The 17,717-nt window shown below is 44.8% G+C and overlaps 1 protein-coding gene across 1 annotated transcript in view; it reads right to left on the reverse strand.

Annotated features, from left to right (window-relative positions):
• The window catches only part of LOC109926267 (POU domain, class 6, transcription factor 2-like), a 51,886-nt gene that overhangs the window by 8,382 nt on the left and 25,787 nt on the right, over positions 1-17,717 (reverse strand). The window contains exons 2-3 of the mRNA XM_048618836.1: positions 17,030-17,198; positions 889-1,313 (exon numbers count right to left, since the gene is read on the reverse strand). Of these exons, the coding sequence (XP_048474793.1) occupies positions 908-1,313; positions 17,030-17,198 (575 nt within the window). The 3' untranslated portion in view covers positions 889-907. The remainder of the gene's footprint in view (positions 1-888; positions 1,314-17,029; positions 17,199-17,717) is intronic.

The following is a 17,717-nucleotide window of genomic DNA, read 5'->3' on the forward strand; positions in this document are numbered from 1 at the left end:
ATTGACCTATACAAAAGCCATGGTCCATCAGTTAAAATCCAGGATCTAAGCTGCATCAGAGGTCCCCAATTTACAGATCAACACGAGCTCCCGTCTCTCCACTGCAGGACACTCAGCCACTCCAGTACCTGCAGTTTTAACATCACGGTAGCTGCGTGCATTTTGCCATTTCTAGGACTTTATCCCCTCACCATACCCTTTTGTGGCAGTCCAGTTGGGAAGGGTGTTAAAATAGAGCCTTTACAACCATAGCTGAGCCTAGTTTCTCACCTGACTTCCACGTATACACATTTCTGGTATGGTCATTGTGCAGCAACAAGGAATATTGCATTTTGTTCTCCCCACCTCTTGTTCAACTCCAGGATCCCCAGGTCTATTGTTGCACCTGCTACAACTGTTCTGCTTGAGGCAAGGTCACCTGGAGTAAACTAAAGATCAAAATTGGCTGATATGAATCTCAGAACTCACAAGATAAATTTGTTCAGTTCTCAGAAAGCTGGATTGCAACTTGTAACACCCTTGTATGTATCATTTTACAGGGTATGGACCCCTCAAGGCAAACTTGAACAGCTGGATAGACATCAGAGATGCTCAGTCGGTCACAAGGTTGAAGTAAGATGACACAGGAGGAGGGGGATTATAACTGACTGTGACATTTGACCTGAAGGACTGTGGGTGCTACAAAATGAATTATGCAGCAGCTTATATACTATTCCTAAATATTACAGTAATTCACTCTAATAGCTCCATCCATGTGGCTGTATACCACAATATACCTTAGTAGACAGAAGAGATGCAGTGATCTAGGGATGTCTACTTTTGCTGCTTGGCCATTACCCTCTAAATGATCCTCATAGTGCTATTTATAAAAACGTTGGAACAACTCACTGAAAGAGTCTTCTGTAGGTCAGCCTGTTCCAGCAATGTTTACTGTGGAGTCCGATAATCGTTCAACTGAACCTGTTCCCGCCGTGTCATTCTGCTGCAGTCGCTTGATGGTGTTTTTTAAAGTCTGCCTCTTGTTGCAGAACCACACCCTAACCACCTCTCGGTCGTAGTTCAGCTGCTCGGCTATCTCTGTCATTTCCTGACCTGTGGGGTGTGTATTTTTCTCAAAGTGGGCGTTAAGGATTTCCAGGGCCTGTGGTGTGAAAGATGTGCGTCGTTTGCGTTTCTTTGAAGGTTCACTACCAACGAACTCAGTGAGGTTCTGTATGCCCGCACGGTGTCGTATTTCTGCTTCTGTCAGCCATCTTTCTAGAACTGGCTTGATCTTCTGTGCACTTTTAGGAGTGATGTCCAATTTCTCAAACCTAACAGGACACAAAACTGTGCTATAATTGTCGGCCTCCAGACAGCGAATTTTTACATCTCCAAAGAAACGTCAATATAATGTTCTTTTTCTGTTCTGATCACCTGATGCTCGGGATTATTGAATGCCTAGATTGGCATTCTTATTTGCCTCCCGTTACTTCAGTTTGGTAGAAGATGTGTGTGTGTGAGTCATAAGGTTTATCTCTGCCCCCTAATCTAGCCAAATTTACAAAACTCCTCCCCTCCACCAAACAAGTTCATGTCACCTTGACTAGGATTTTGTTTTCCAGTCTGGAGTCCCAGATATTATTGCTGCTGGCCTGCTTTGCTGAGAGTTTATAAAGAGTAGGCTACAGTAAATAAAAGTTATAAATTTATTTTACAACTTATTACTTGAGATTTGCCTCAGCCCAAAGATGTTTTTATTCTTATCAAATATTTATTATTTTCTCCCTTACCAGTTGTGGTTTAGGAGGTAGCACTTTGCTACACTTAAATCAGAAAGTTATGCTCCATTCCATAGATTTGAAAACAAAGTTTGGGTGGAAACACTTCAGGAGAATGGCATAGTCCTTGTGTCACTGAATGAGTAATCCAGAGCAACCTGAAATAATCATCTAAGGACATGAATTCAAATCTCACCATGGAAGATGGGACATTTAAATTGAGTTCATTGAATAAAAAAACTTATTTGAACCCATTCAATTATCACAAGATTCTCATTTAATATTGTCATGCTGTGATGGAATTTGCTACTGACTCTAGATTTACAATCCTCAGCAAGCCATATTATGAGCTGAGAGCCCAGATATCCATTAGTCTATTGAACCTGTTTGATAGACTGTTCTTTCTCTTGGATCTATTGTGGCACTTGCAGACTTTTATGTACATAAGCTAAAGAGGTGCTAAGTGTTCATACTTTCTGGGATTGATACTTTTAAAAGTCTAGATGGTTGAAACATTTGTAAGGATGTTGTAATAACAGTTTCCTGTTCAGAGTAATGAATGAATGACTGGTGTTTAAACACAGTTGCTAGATAAGCTGAACAGATCTGGCAGCATTTGTGAAGAAACAATCAATCAGAGTTAACCTCTGAGGAAGGGTCACCGGACCCGAAACGTTAGATTTGACTGTTTCTTCGCAGATGCTGCCAGACCTGCTGAGCTTTTCCAGCAACTTTATTTTTGTTCCTGATTTACAGCCTCCGCAGTTCTTTCGGTTTTTATTGATTGGTATTTAAAGCTTTTGCATACATTCTACATAGTTCATTGGTTCTGCACAGAGTGTACACTGGGTGAATAGGCATGCAAGTGCTTTAGGTTGGCATGGAGGCTATGAAGGGCCATTGGAGGTAGTGGAGGGGCATAGATGAGTTGAGCCTACCTTTCAAAAGGTACTCTCGACCAAATTATTGTTCCTAACACTTGGGAGGAGTCAACCATGACTCCTTGAAAAGTTGACCGGAATCCATTAAAATTGTGGGTGTTTCGGAGATGCCTGTCTCCATAATGAAATTGGATAGGTTGGGAGTTCCAGGGTGAGGGATCATCATCCGAACTACCCTGCACTTTTATCCCGCCATGAGGAAAACTGAAGGCATTAGGGATTGGATTCCATCCACCAAATTTCAAGGTCAACTGAGTTTTGTTGACTCCCCAAAAATCCAACTCTTGGGAACCACCTGGAGATAGGTCCTCTCACACCCACAGCTACAGACAGGGATATACATACAACATTTAAGCAGATGAGTTGCATACACAAGAGGTTCCAACAATCTGTCGCAACAGTCTCAGTATCACTGAAGGCCTGACTAACTCTTCGTTCCTCAGTGGTCTCTTCACTCACATTTATGCCTGTCATACATTCACTGATGCTGCATGAAAAGGTGATGCTGACCTGATTGGTCACAACACCCAAAGTGCTGTCAATTGTATCTCTAGGCAGAATCACACCTACCTGTGAAGACTGTCTTCACACTGTGTCAGCAGTGAGCCAGCCCTAGAAACGCTGCAAGGATACCAAGTGCTGAAGTGCCCACAAGGGCTGACACATCCAGTGACATATCAGACATCCAATTCCATCCAGACATGATGCAATGAATGGCCTGAGGATATGGTGCCTTGGAACAGCCACATTCCTTGTGATAGGAGGTTTTGCTTACACATAAAGTTAGCACCATTCAAGTGCAATTCAAAGGAGTACTGCGACTACACAGCACTCAATTAACTCAGGAAATTTGGTGAGTAGATGAATTCAACATAGAGAAGGAAAGGTTCCTTAATTTATTTATTCATTGGATACGCGTGTCACTGGCAAGGCCAGGATTAGTTGCACATCCTTAATCAAAATACTAGAACAGCATCATGGGTGTCCCTATATCTCAAGGAACGCAGTGGTTCAAGAAGGCAGCTCATGACCACCTTCTCCAGGGCAATAAATACTGGCTGAACCAGAGATGGTCACATGTTATGAACAGAAAAATAATTGCCCTTGAGAAGACGATGGTGAGCTGCCTTCTTGAACCGATGTAGTCCGTACACACATGCGAATTAGGAGCGGGAGTAAGCCGCTCGGTCCCTCAACCCTGCTCCTCCATACAATAGGACTGCAGCTGAAATAAAACAAACAACTGCAGATGTTGGAAATCTGAAACAAAAACACAAATTGTTGAAGAAACTCAGCAGGTCTGGCAGCATCTTTGGAGAGAGAGACAGAGTTAATGTTTTAGGTTCAGCGACCCTTCATCAAGATTGTGGCTGATCTGATTATTCCACATTTCTCTACCTACTGCCAGTAAGCTTTCATTATCTTGTTTATCAAGAACCTTTCGAAATCTGCCTTCAAAGACAGTGCTTTCACTACCTTTTTGAGAAGAGAGTTCCAAAGACTCATCACCTTCTAAGAGAGCACATTTCTCCTCATCTTTGTCTTAAAGGATGACCCTTTATTCTTAAACTGAGAGCTCCAGTGCTAGATTCTCCTACAACCGGAGACATCTTTTCCAAAGGGGTGCAAGCACACCAACAGTGCCCTAAGGGAGGGAGATCCCAATATTTGACCCAACGACACTGAAGGAACAATAATAGATTTCCAAGTCAGGATGGTGAGTGGCTTGGAGGGGAACTTGAAGGTGGTGGTATTCCCATGTATCTGCTGCCCTTGTCCTTCGAGATGGTTGTGTTTTTGGAAAGAGCTGTCTAAGGATCTTTGGTGAATTTCTGCAGTGCATCTCGTAGATAGTACACACTGCTGCTACTGAGTGTCAGTGGTGGAGGGAGTGGATGCTTGTGGATGTGGTGCCAATCAAGAGGGCTGGTTTGTCCTGGACGGTGTCAAGCTTCTTGAGTGTTGTTGGAGCTGCACCCATTCCAGGCAAGTGGGGAGTATTCCATCACACTCTTGACTTGTGCCTTGTAGGAAGGTGCTTGCTGCAAGATTCCTAGCCTCTGACCTGCTCTTGTAGCCACTGTATTTATATGGCTAGTTCAGTTCAGTTCAGTTTCTGGTCAATGATAACTCCCAGGATGTTCAGTGATGGCAATGCCATTGAAAAACAGGGGGTGATAGTCAGATTCTCTCTTGTTGGAGAAAGGCTTTGTCTGGTACTTGTGTGGTGCAAATGGTACTTGCCACTTATCAGCACAATCCTGGATGTTGTCCAGGTCTTGCTGCATATGGACACAGGCTGCTTTAGTAATCTGACCTTTTACCCAACAGGGGATGGTCTGAGAGAGGGCACATCGTCAAGCAGGTAAGGTGATTCGTTGCTGAGTTTTCAGGTTTCTTTCTTCCCTAAGCTAGCACAATAGTTTAAACTAGGACTAGGCAAGTATATGTAGCATACTGAATTTATAGCTTGTGTAGTTAAGCTGCAGGTGCTGTGGGCCATCAATTGCAGCAGAATTGTATTCAACTGCAATCTGCAACCTCATGTTCCAGCATATCCCCCATTCTACCATCACCATCAAGCCAGGGATTAACTCTGGTTCAATAGAGAGTAGTGGAGGGCATGCCAGGAGTAGCACCACAGAAGGACATAAGTAAGACAAAAATAAACAAGTTAACAGACTGGAGAAATGCTACCTGTGTTCAAAATCATGACGGGTCGAGGCAGAGTAGTCAGAAAGCAACTGTTTAAGAACAAGGGGTCGCCCATTTAAAACAGATGAGGCAGGTCTTTTCCTCTTAGAGGGTCATAGCTCTTTGGAACTCTCGTCTTCAAAAGGTGGTCAAAGCAGAACCTTTGAATATTTTTCAAACATAGAAGGATAGATTCTTGGTAAGCAAGGGTTGAAATATTCTTGGGGTAGAGGTCACAATCCGAACAACCATGATCTTATGGAATTGCAGAACAGGCTCGAGGGGGCCGGTGGGTCTACTTGGGAGAAGGTGCTGGATGCAGATTCAATCATGGATTTCAGTACAGAATTTGAGAAGCAGTTGAAGAGGATACATTTGCAGGGCAAGGTGGGAGAGAATGACTGGATGAGTTGCTGTTGCAGGGAGTCAGAACAAACACAATGGTTGAACAGCCTTCTCCTGTGCTGACCTAAAGCACCTCTTCCAGCAGAAACTCCAGCTCAGAGGCAGTCAAACAGCTTGGCAAAGCCAGGTCAGTACCTCTTCATTTTTGTTAGCATCCCTTAGCTCTCTCCCCTTTTCGCATTGGGAGAATCGTAGAATTATACAGTACAGAAGAGATCCTTCAGCTCCTTGAGTCTGCACTGACAATAAAAACTACTCTAATCTACACTGGTCCCATTTGCCTGCACTAGGCCCATAACCTTGAATGTTATTGACACTTCAAGTGCTTATCCAATAACTTTGTAAAGGTTGTGAGGTTTCCTGCCTCTACAACTCTCCAGGCAGTGCATTCCAGAGCCCCACCACCCTCTGGGTGATAATATTTTCCCTCAAATCCCCTCTAAACCTCCTGCCTGTCACCTTAAAGTGATGCCCCTTTATTACTGACCCTTCAACTAAGCTGCTTCCTTTCCACCCTGTCTGTGCCCCTCGTCTTTTTGTCTTTGAATGTAGCTTCTGTGCTACCAGAGGATGTGATCAATCCCCTTTTTCCCAGCAGTACTGCTGTTGATTGGGAGCCAGCTTGCCTTTTAGGCAGTAGAAATCTGCGCATTGAAGCAGCAATTTTAAAAAACTGCAACAACGTAAAGGGAATGGGACCCAAGGAATTGCCTTCTGCAGATTCACTGCAAACAATGGCACTTGGGAATATCTGTGGTGTGTGCAGCAGAGCCGTGAGGTCTCCGGTCCAACAAGCAAACTGTGGGCATGTTTCTCTGCAAAGTAAGCAGGTCTGTGGTGTTCCTGTGAAATCAATACAAGTTGCAAAGGAGAACAACGGAGTAACGGATGGTGTTCAGGGTATAGTAACTCAGTACTGCACAACATTAGGTAACATAACCAGGACAGGCAAGGAAAAAGAAAATTATTCAGGCTTAACTAAAAGGCAGGTTATGCAGTCCCCTCTCTGTGTTAAAGTGAGTGAATTGCTCATCATCTACACAAGGGAAACTGCATCTTCCGTAACTTCTCAGCTGGAAGCATTCCTTCACATCAAGGTTTATGTGTAATCACATCACTAAAATTCTCAAAACACGAAACTGAGTGGTGCAACAGCTATATTTTTGGTGCAATGAGTGCAGTTTTAGGTCCCGGATAAAGCCTGCACCATGGGCACATTCATCTGGCGTAGACCACACTGGACACCATCTTGGTGATGTCATTAGCACAAGTGCTGGGAGTGTGTCTGAAGTATTGCAAAGGAGGCAGATGGTGATATCAGTCAGAGCGTACAGTAGTATTGTAGTTCTGTGACTGAACTTGTAATCCAGAGACCTTGACAAAGATCTGAAGGCACAGGTTCAAATCCCACCAATACAGCTAGGGGAATTTATATGCACTGTTGGAAATCAATCTGGAGTAAAAAGCTAGCTTCAGTATTGGTTACTGTGAAAAAAACTGACATCTGTTGCTGTAAAAACCCATCTGCGTCACTAATGTCCTTCAGGGGAAAGAAACCTGCCATCCTTACCCTGTCTGGCTTACATGTGACTCCAGACCCGCAGTAATGTGGATGACTTTTAACTGCCCTTTGAAATGGTCCATCCAGTGAGCCACTTACCTGTATTGCTCAGACAAAGTCTAAGAAGAATAAATGCTTACAGATCCTTGACCAATCAGCATCGTCCGAGGCAACAGAAAGGACAAAGGTATAGCCAGGTCAGTTGACTCTACAAACTCCTCCTCACTAATGCCCAGGGAGTTGTGCCGAGAATAGGAAAGCTGTCCACAGACTAGTCAAGCAACAAACTGAACTGATGAATCAGTACTCTTCCAGGTTGAACAGCACTTGAAGAAGAGTGTAATAGGAGTTTACTCTGAGTGAGGGGTTTGATGGCTTGGAAACATTACTATTGACTGAGCTGAAGGACATTTCAGGCAGACTTATCCTGCAGAGGGTGGGTGAACTGACAGAGGGGAGAAACAATATGACCTCATCCTCACCAATCTAACAGTTGCAGATGCATCTGTCTGTGACAGTGTCGGTTGGAGTGACCATTGCACAGTCCTTGTGGAGAAGTCCTGCCTTCACACTGAGGACACCCTCCATTGTGTTGTGTGACATTATTGCCGTGTTCAATGGAACAGGCTCAGAATAGATACAGCAACTCAAGACTAGGCATCCATGAGGGGCTGTGTGAATTGTATTCAACCACAATCTGTAACCTCACAGCCTGGCATATCCCCCACTCAACCATTACCATCAAGCCAGGGGATCAACCCTGGTTCAATGGAGAGTGCAGGAGGGCACGCCAGGAGCAGCAAGAGGCATACCTGAAAGTGAGGTGTCAACCTGGTGAAGCCACCAAACAGGATTACTTGCACACCAAACAGCATAAGCAGCAAGTGATAGACAGAGCTAAGTGATCCCACAACCAATGGATCAGATCTAAGCTCTGCAGTCCTGCCACATCTAGTTGTGAATGGTGGTCAACAATTAATTATCAGGAGCCTGACCTTCCTGAGCCACCAGATACTAAGACCTTTCAAGAAAGAATCCTTAACTTATGGATTTAGTTAGGGAATATTACAACCCCAAGCCTCCTCTAATTCTGGGATGCTATTGGTTGTACTCAGCTATTGGAAAACCAGGGGAATCTGTATTGATATTTTTGACGAGGTTAGGACGACTGGCAGAGGCATGTGACTTTGGTTTAACCCTTAATGAGATGCTGAGAGACCATTTATTATGTGGGATTAATGATGTAACATGCAAAAGTGACTACTATCTGAAGCCCAATGTACTATGCACATGTAAATTAAGGGTGATTTGGTGATGGGATACCAGCCTTCGTGGAGCTATTTCAGTGGCAATGATAGAAAAACATGTCCCTGAAGAGATTCGCTTGCAACAGTTGTCTTTGAGTTGGGGTAAGCATTTCTGGCATTATGTGGCTATTTGGGAAGCTTGACGCATTCGATCCTGCCATCGAAGACTGAGCCCAGTACGTGGAAAGAAGTCACTATATTTTTCCAGGCAAATGACATTAGGGCAGACAAAAAGCAATGAGTAATTCTCCTGCCAGCTTGTGGACCCGCAGCTTTTTTGGTTATTAGAAACCTAACTTTCCCGGAGGCACCAGATATTGAAACCTTTTAAGAGTTGACGGACTTGGTTCAACCCCAACTCCAAGCCTCCCCTAATTCTGAAACGCTATTGGTTTTACTCAGCAACTTGAGAACCAGAGGAATCCATATTGGAATTTTTGATGAGGTTAAAATGACTGGCAGAGGTATGTGATTTTGGTTTAATCCTAAATGGAATGCTGAGAGACTGTTTGATAATGAGACTAATGACGTAACCATGCAAAAGCGCCTACTAGCTGAAGCCCAAATGAACTTCAAACAAACACTACAACTGGCTTTGTCGTTAGAAAATGCGGCAAGTGAAGCATATGAGTTACAGGGTATGCCGGTGGAAGTGGGCACACTCGCCACTGAGCTTGGGGGATACCTCTTGAGTGAAGGCAATTGCAGAGCCTCACTCAGGACATATCCTGAGCAGAGGGACTCCAAGTCAGCCCACAGCAAAACTCCAAAACAAAGCCAAGCCTTTAAAAAACAGTTAAAATTATCTTCAGGATCTGGACCGGGAAGCCATTGTAGTTGCTACCAGTATGTGGACTCAAGACAGCAAAAGAGTCCCATTAGACCTAAATGGAGTAAGAAAACTCATAGGTCAGTATCCAGGAGAGTGCACAGCCTGAAAAGCCCACGTATATCTGGGTTGGAACAGTTAAATTGCTTAGCAACACCCAAATCCGAACCAATCAAAATAAACGTCTGGTTAAATGGTCACCCGGTTCTAATGGAGTTTGAGACTGGCACAGTCGTTTCAGTGATCACAGAACCAGTCTTTAACAAATTTTGCCCTGAACTCCAACCCTTAAGTGAATGCAAGACCTCGACTAAACTGAGAACTTATACTGGGGAACCTTTACAGATTAAGGGTACACCTTCAGTTCCGGTCTTGATGGGGCGAAGCTGGTTGAGAAAGATTCTCTTAGATTGGCTCAACATTTTTTGATTAGAAAATGGATGCTTGAGTGAAGTCCTAATTAAATTCCTTCAGGAAGGTCTAGGGACTACCAAAAGAGCCAAGGCCAGCTGACCAGGAAGCAATTCCATGATTCTGCATGGCCCACCCAGCGCCATATGCCTTACGGATAAAAGTAGAAGCAGAAATCAGGAGTCTGGGAAGCAAAGGAATCATCAAACCAGTCCAGTTTGCGGAATGGGCAGCACCCGGTCATACCGATTGTAAAGTCCAAGGGGTTGGTTTGTCTTTGTGGGGATTTGAAACAAACTCTAAACTGCTTTTCACAGCTGGATAAATACCCAATCCCTCGCATAGAGGGTTTATACACAACGCTGGCAGGGGGGCTGTCCTTCATGAAATTGGACATGAGCTATGTGTACTTGCAATTGTGTTTAGATGAGGATTCCCAGAAGTATGCTACAATTAATACCAAGAGTTTATACCAATATATGAGACTGCCATCTGGGGTATTGACAGCCTGTGCCATTTTTCAGCGGACAATGGACAATGTTTTTTTACAAGGTTTACCTCAGGTCACCATTTATCTTGCTGACGTGCTAATAACAGGGAAGACCAGTAAGGAGCAGTAAGAGAACTTGGACATAGTCCTTAGACATTTCTCCCAGGCGAGCATATGCCTTAGAAGGTAAAAATGTGTGTTCCAGTCATCCCAGGTGACCTACCTAGGCTACAGAGTAGACAAGACGGGGTTACACCTGTTGGAAGATAAAGTGAGGGCAATTAAAGATGCCCCGGCTTCCACATCAGTACCAGAGCTTACGTCTTTCCTTGGGATGGTGAATTATTACGGAAAGTTCATACATAACCTGGCCTCCATCCTGGCACCCTTACATCTGCTACTGAAAAAGGGTCAGCCTTGGAAATGGTCTTGTAGCCAAGATGTAGCCTTTAGGGAAGTGAAGAAGCAGGTATTGTTGTCCAAAGGTGTTGGTACACCATGATCCCAAGCGAGATCTGGTATTGACATGTGATGCCTCCCTGTACAGCATCAGGGTAGTATTAGCTTCTGGTGGCCCAATGGAGAGGAATGCCCAATAGCATATGCATCCAGGACTTTGGCTAATGCAGAGTCTAAATACACCCAGATAGAGAAGGAAGGTTTGTTAGCCATATTTGGAGTCAGGAAGTTCCACCAGTACCTTTACAGATGTAAATTTGTAATAATAACAGACCACAAACCCCTGCTAGGTCTACCGAAAGAGGACAAGGCAGTGCCTCCCATAGCTTCAGGCTGAATTCAACAGTGGGCTCTAATACTAAGTGTGTGTAATGACAAATTGGAATAGTCTGGGAGGCCAAGTAGCAAATGCGGATGCATTGAGCCACCTCCCACTGCTGGATACACCATACACTATAATGGTTAAATTTCCTGGACACACTTCCAGTCATATCTGACAATATCAGACTTTGGAGAGAGATCTGGTCATCGCAAAACTCAAACAGCTGGTGGTCATGGAAGGACAAGGGCAGCAGATACATGGAAACACCACCCCCTGCAATTCTCCTCCAAGCCATTCACCATCCTGACTTGGAAGTATATGTTCTTTCAGTGTTTGTGGTTCAAAATCTTGTAACTCCCTCCCTAACAGCAGTGTGGGTGTACCTATACCCTAAGGACTGCAGCCATTCAATAAGGCAGCTACATCACCACCTTCACAAGGGCAAAAAACGCTGGCCTGCAAAGCAACAACCACTTGCAACAAACAAGTGACAATCACTTTCAGGTTCATTGACGAATGATTTCTCAAGCTGTTGGTGAGTTAGTAGCCATGTCTGGTGGGCTGTATCACTGCTTAAACTTGATGAAGTTTATCAGGAGTGGTCAATTGTTGGAAATATTGTCCTGACTCCAAGGGTCCTGCTCCCGACACTAGCTTCCAGTTCTGGGATTTTGACTAGAGACAATGAAGGAACTGCGTTATATTTCCCAGCCAGGATGATGTCCTTGCCCTGCAGAATGCTGGGAAGAATGAGATCAGATGACAGCAAGGAGGACAAGCTGCATGATGAGGGAGCAGAAAGAGGGAGAAAAATGAGCTCAGCACCTGACCACATCTATTTGGGGGTCTTTATTGAACAATTCTCCGACTTCATCCTCAGCCAGGAACAATGTGGCCACTGTTTCTATTTCACTGTGGAGGTGCTCAGATATCTGCTGTCTGTTGTTGGCAGTTCTGTAGCCTCAGAGCTGGCCAAGGGCAATGCTGCCTATAGCTGCAAAAGTGACAAAGACTTTGAATGTTTTACAAGGGAATCCCTGGAACAGATGACATCTCCAACAACTCACAGCTCACTGTTCACTGTTGTATAAGGGAGGCCACTGATACCCTGTACACAAAGAGACAGTAAACAATTGTGTACTCTTGTGCCAGAAGGAAGCAGGCAAAGTGGGCATGCAGCTTCGTCAGGATTCCACATGTTGCAGGGTGGTCACTGACTGTACCCATTACTTTGTGGACACAGTATGCAAATTCAGAGAGGAACTGCAAACGCAGTAATTTCCACTGCCTCAACCTGTAACCAATGTGTGGCCATTCTCAATGTAAGAAGTCAGTTAATGCCCGACAACAGAAACCATGCATTCATTCTGCACCAGTCCATTGGACCATCAGCATTTGAGAATCAGAGGGCAGCCACTGTGGACAAACCACAAATGACCTTGCAGGATGCCCACAAGTGAGTCTGCAGTTTGATTAGATTCAACTGTGTCCGGTTTCGGATTGCAGGGCTGGGAGCAGGAATGTTGTCAGTCCCAAGAGAGTACAGCAGGCTCGTACTCCAAGGAGCCACAGCAACTCCCAGGTCACGGCAGCTCAGCAATCCGAGTGTTACGTTGGAGGCCAGGTTGCTACAGTATGGTGGGAACCTGCAAGCTCCTTAAAGCACAGGTTATCAGCAGCTCCGGCAACAGCAGACTGAGTTTGCATGGCAGCAAACTGAACTTACGTAACTCCACTCTCATCAACCATCACAGCACTCACGAGTCTGAATGGCTTCTGTCTCTGCTGTAGTGGAACTTGAGGCATCAGCCATCAGGTGCTGCAGAAGGGTTGGGTCCACTGTGCGGGTCGTAACCCCCACTTCCATGCTAGAAAGAATGGGCTCCAAGCTATACGCAGAACCCTGTGCAAGATTGGCATTGGACCCCTCATGCTCTTGACTCTGTGATTGGCATGTCAATGTACCAGGCATCTCTGCACATTTGCATCAACCATTTTCTGTGAAGTCCTCATCTGAGTCCTCCCGACCACAAAACACGCACGACCCTGCCCTCTGGTGAGCTGGTAGCCACACTATCCTTTCACCTCACTTTATCTGCAGGTTACTCAGGCCCCGGCTTTCAGCACGTGCAGCTCCCACCTCTAAACTCGCTGTGTGTTGTCTGTATCTGAGCTGGTGGCTGTGAGTGGGAGAGTGAGTGTCAGTGCTGAAGGTGAAGCACTGTCTTCTTGCTCTTCCACCTCTTCTTCTTCCGCCACTGCCTAGCCAGGTGTCAGTTCTTAGGCATCTGAAAGGAGAAAGACACAAGGGTTGGATTGCGAAGGTGATGGGAGATGGAAACAAAGAGGTACGCACTTACATCACCAGCAGCGTGCCAATAAGAAATAACTGTGGGATGAGGGGGGAGTGGTATGTGAGGACGATGAATGGCGATGAGCATACCATCATCTTTGGTGCTTTCACTTCCACTGCTGGTTAGGGCCTTAGTTATGGCTATGTCTCCATATGGGGGAGAAGATGCAGCAATGCCTGTCCTCCACTGGGTAGCTGCTGCTACCTTTGGCTGTGAATGCTCTTGACCTGAAAAAGAGAGGGAACTGTATCAACGCATCTGGTCCAATGTGCCTGTCACCGTTGAACAGACATAAGTGTGTATGGTGTAGGTGTGAGCCTGGCAGCAGTATTAAGTGTGCGAGGTTGAGATGAAGTTATGACTGTTCAGTACAAAACCTGATTGATGGAGATTGCTGGTATGTGAGTGATGGGGATATGGTGCATCAAGCACTGTCTGACGCTAGCGCTGCATGCGTTTGGAGATGGAATTTAAAGAGACATTCACTGACCTTGATCACTTGTGAGAGGTCAATGAACTTCCTACGGTACTGCATCCAGGTCCTTAGGAGTAAAATACAGACACTGACAGCAAAGACTATTTGCTTCAGCTGCATTCGTAGCGTTGGTCCGGAGGGTGTCTTGGTCCTTACGGATAGAGGATCTCTCCTTTTGAGTCTACCTCCTGCAGCAAGATCCCCAGTGCTGCATTGCAGAGTCCACTCTTCACCTGCCTCATCATAGTCAGGTGTCTACCAAGTCAAACATCAGAGACTCTTTCTTACCCACTTCTAGCATTTGGTCCAGTCAAAAGGCACCTCCCCTTTCAGAGATATGAGTCATGATATATCAATAGTGAATGTGTGCTAGTCTCTCACACTTTTCCACCTCCTGCTTAGACAGACCAGCCACACAACAGCACACTTAGCACTGACTGATTGCTACAGCCATATAAATGAGCCTCGTCTGCTGCCAGCATTGGAAGTGGCTTAATCGCACACAACCATCCCCGCACCCGTTTGCGTTATTGAATTTTGCATTTCATGCAGAGCCATTACACCTCAAAGTAGTTTAGTGGTTACTGGGGATAAATGGATCTTGTTACACTGCTGCTCAGCTAATGACCTTGGGGGGAAAGCACACAGCTACCTGCTGGGTGACAGAAACTGGCACACTGGACTACCTTGAGAATGAGGGCATTGTGGCAACTTCCAGGAGAGGGAGCATTTGACTGCATGAGGCATGGTGCTTGTTGCAAAGTCAGACAGACAAACAGTAGAATCCTTGATGTTTACAGAGATGATAGCAGTGATCTAGAGACTTCAACGGCTATGATGGCACAATCTCCCTAGAAAATCTTGCCACTCTGTAAATTTGGCAAAATGGCAGTGTCCTGTCCTGCTGCTGTTAATTGTCAATGAATAAGTGGATGCGATTTATAACTCCAGCACAATCTTCGATATACTTAATGCACCTGTACACATTTGATAGACCTTTTTAAAAATAAAAAAAACTATTTACAGGATGTGCTTGACATGAGCAAATGTCTCTTTTGCCCATCCCTTGTCGTTAAAAGAATATTGTTCTAGGTACTGACCTGCCAGGCCATTTCAGAGGACATTAAAAATCAATCAAGTGGCACAGGACTAGAGTCATATGTAACCCACACAGGGTGGGGCTGGCAGCTTCTTTCCCTGAATTATGTGAGTGAACTAGCTGGGTTTTTAAAACAGCAGTTAAGCAGCTTTTGGAGTTTTTTTCACATGGTACCAATGTTGTCATACCTTCAGAGGAAGTGTTTTGGATTGCTATGGCTCTTGTGCAGTGACCATGGTGGAATGGGGTTGCGATTATTGACCTAGCTGGCCTTCATGGCTTCCCACATGAAGGGCAAGCACTCTTCCTGGATCAAGTGAAGCTAAGACCACATTGCCATATTATTTCTGAAGTAGGGACGTGGGTGGTTGCCATACATGCTCTGTGCTGCCTCACTACTTTCCATTGCCTCTTGATTTGCTCCACGAAAACAGATCGAGGTATTCTCACTTTCTTGACTTTAGAAGGGAAGAGGGAGAGTACGTAATGAGGGTTATATAGCAAAAGGCAGTTGATGAAAGCTTTGACAACACCATAAAAACCAAATACAAAGGGAAATAAAAGTGGCTAAAAAATCAGCTTTCAGTGAAAGTGGGCAAATTAAAACCATGCCCACTGTTGCTGCAGCACTATACCTGACCAGATGTTGAGTGTAGGTGAGACTGTTGCTGGAAAGTCTTGTCGGGTATTTAGAGTTTCAACCCGTTGCTAATTCCTACTTAGTTTTAAGTAACTTGAACATATAAATGGCATACGGTAGCACAGAGATTGTTAGATGATGGCTCTGTTACTAGATCAATAAACAGAAGGTGATCTAAAAACATAAGGTGAAATTCCATTACGGCTGTTAGGGAATTTAAATTGAGTTGATGGGAATAATTTGGAATGAAAAGCGAGCTTTAGTAATTGGCAAATGACTTAATTGCTGTGAAAACCCTTCTGCTTCACTGATGTCCTTTAAGGGAGGAAACTGCTGTCCTAACCTAGTCTGACCCACATGTGACTCCAGACTCTTAACTGCCCTCTAGATAGCCGAGAAAGCTAGTGAGTGGTAGCGATTCATTATGCTTTAATGGTTCAAGAATATAATCCACTGCCATCTTTCTGAGGGCATTTAGGGATGGGCAAAAATACTGACCCAGTCAGTGATGCTCACATCTCAAGTGTGCGTACTCACAGCTGCTTGATCTGTTTTTCATTTTAAGTTTCAAATTTGAGACACCCTTTCTTTCAGTTACCTGTCTGGGAATTCTGCTGCTTCTTCCAAGTCTCTTACTGGCTGCCCAGCTTCAAGAGCCTATCTGTCATTCTTTATTAGATTGGCGAGCCTGCTCTTTGGCTCTCTAATTGGCCAATTTGAGGAAAATAGCAGCCAGGCCCCTGTCTCCAAACAGTGTGGGGTTCTCACTCCATTCGAGCCTGACCACAGGGGTTAGGCTGAGATGTCTGCAGGGAAAATTCTGCCCCAGGAATCAAACACAAGATATTTCTTGTCAACTATGTCCTAGCCTAATCAAGTGACCTATTAAGAAATCAAAAGTCTCCTGATGTATTGTAAGTATTGTTTCTCCTGCTTTGTGGAGAACATGAAGCTCAACATGGAGGATAGCAATGGATGCCATCTGCACTGCTTTCTGTGCAGCCTTTTGGACTGGGCCTCAGTTCACTGATGTGTATGCTCATTGAAGTAACTGATTGAAACAAGGAAGTTATAGCAATGTTAAAATATCTCCAGTTCCGATTAAGGAACTGTGCATTTTTCAGCTTTTTCTGGCTATTTCAAATGTCCAACTTCTGTGATTTTTTATTTCTTTTTATCTCTGCATGGAAATTATTCCTCTCAACCCTTCTTTTCCCCTGTTAGGTATCACTTCTGCTGCCCCTTGCTAGGTTTGAAATAGCACCTCGGTTAGGTGTGTTACCTGCAGATAGCTGACTGGCTGTATGCTGGTCCCTCTGCAGCACTCAGTGCTTGTCCAACCTGTGTCTGCGTCAAGCCAAGGGACAATCGCCGGATCTTAAAATTCTTTGCAAATTCACGAATTTCTTCCAGGTTTATCCCATCCACCTCGGTGGGTGCATTTTGAGGCTCTAAAATGGCAAGAGAGAAGGTTCTAGATCGGAATATTTGGTCAGAAAATAACTTTATTCTGCATAACTTGGATTGCTTGAGAGAACTTCGACTACAACTTTGATAAAGACGGCCAGATTCGTAGACTAACAGTTTTATCTCCGTCCATCCTGCAGAAACTTGGTAGGCACAGGGTTAAAGTTAGCCAGGTGCTGCACGGTGGCTCAGTGGTTAGCACTGCTGCCTCACAGCACCAGGGGTTCAGGTTCGAATTCACCCTTGGGAGTGTGGAGTTTGCACATTCTCCTCGTGTCTCCGTTTCCTCCCACGGTCTGAATATGTGTAGGCTAGATGGATTAGCCATGGAATTACAAGGATGGGGGGATGCTCTTCAAGGGTCGGTGTGGACTCGATGGGCCGAATGGCTTGTTTTCACACTGTAGGGATCTTAGATACTCACCACAGATCCCACATTTTAAAGGGTATCTGCCAGAATCAGTGGGGTCTTTCTCTAAATGCACAGGGTTGGACAGCTAGGA

The sequence above is a fragment of the Rhincodon typus genome, chromosome 41 (genome assembly GCF_021869965.1).
Source record: "Rhincodon typus isolate 14 chromosome 41, sRhiTyp1.1, whole genome shotgun sequence".
Lineage (NCBI taxonomy): Eukaryota > Metazoa > Chordata > Chondrichthyes > Orectolobiformes > Rhincodontidae > Rhincodon > Rhincodon typus.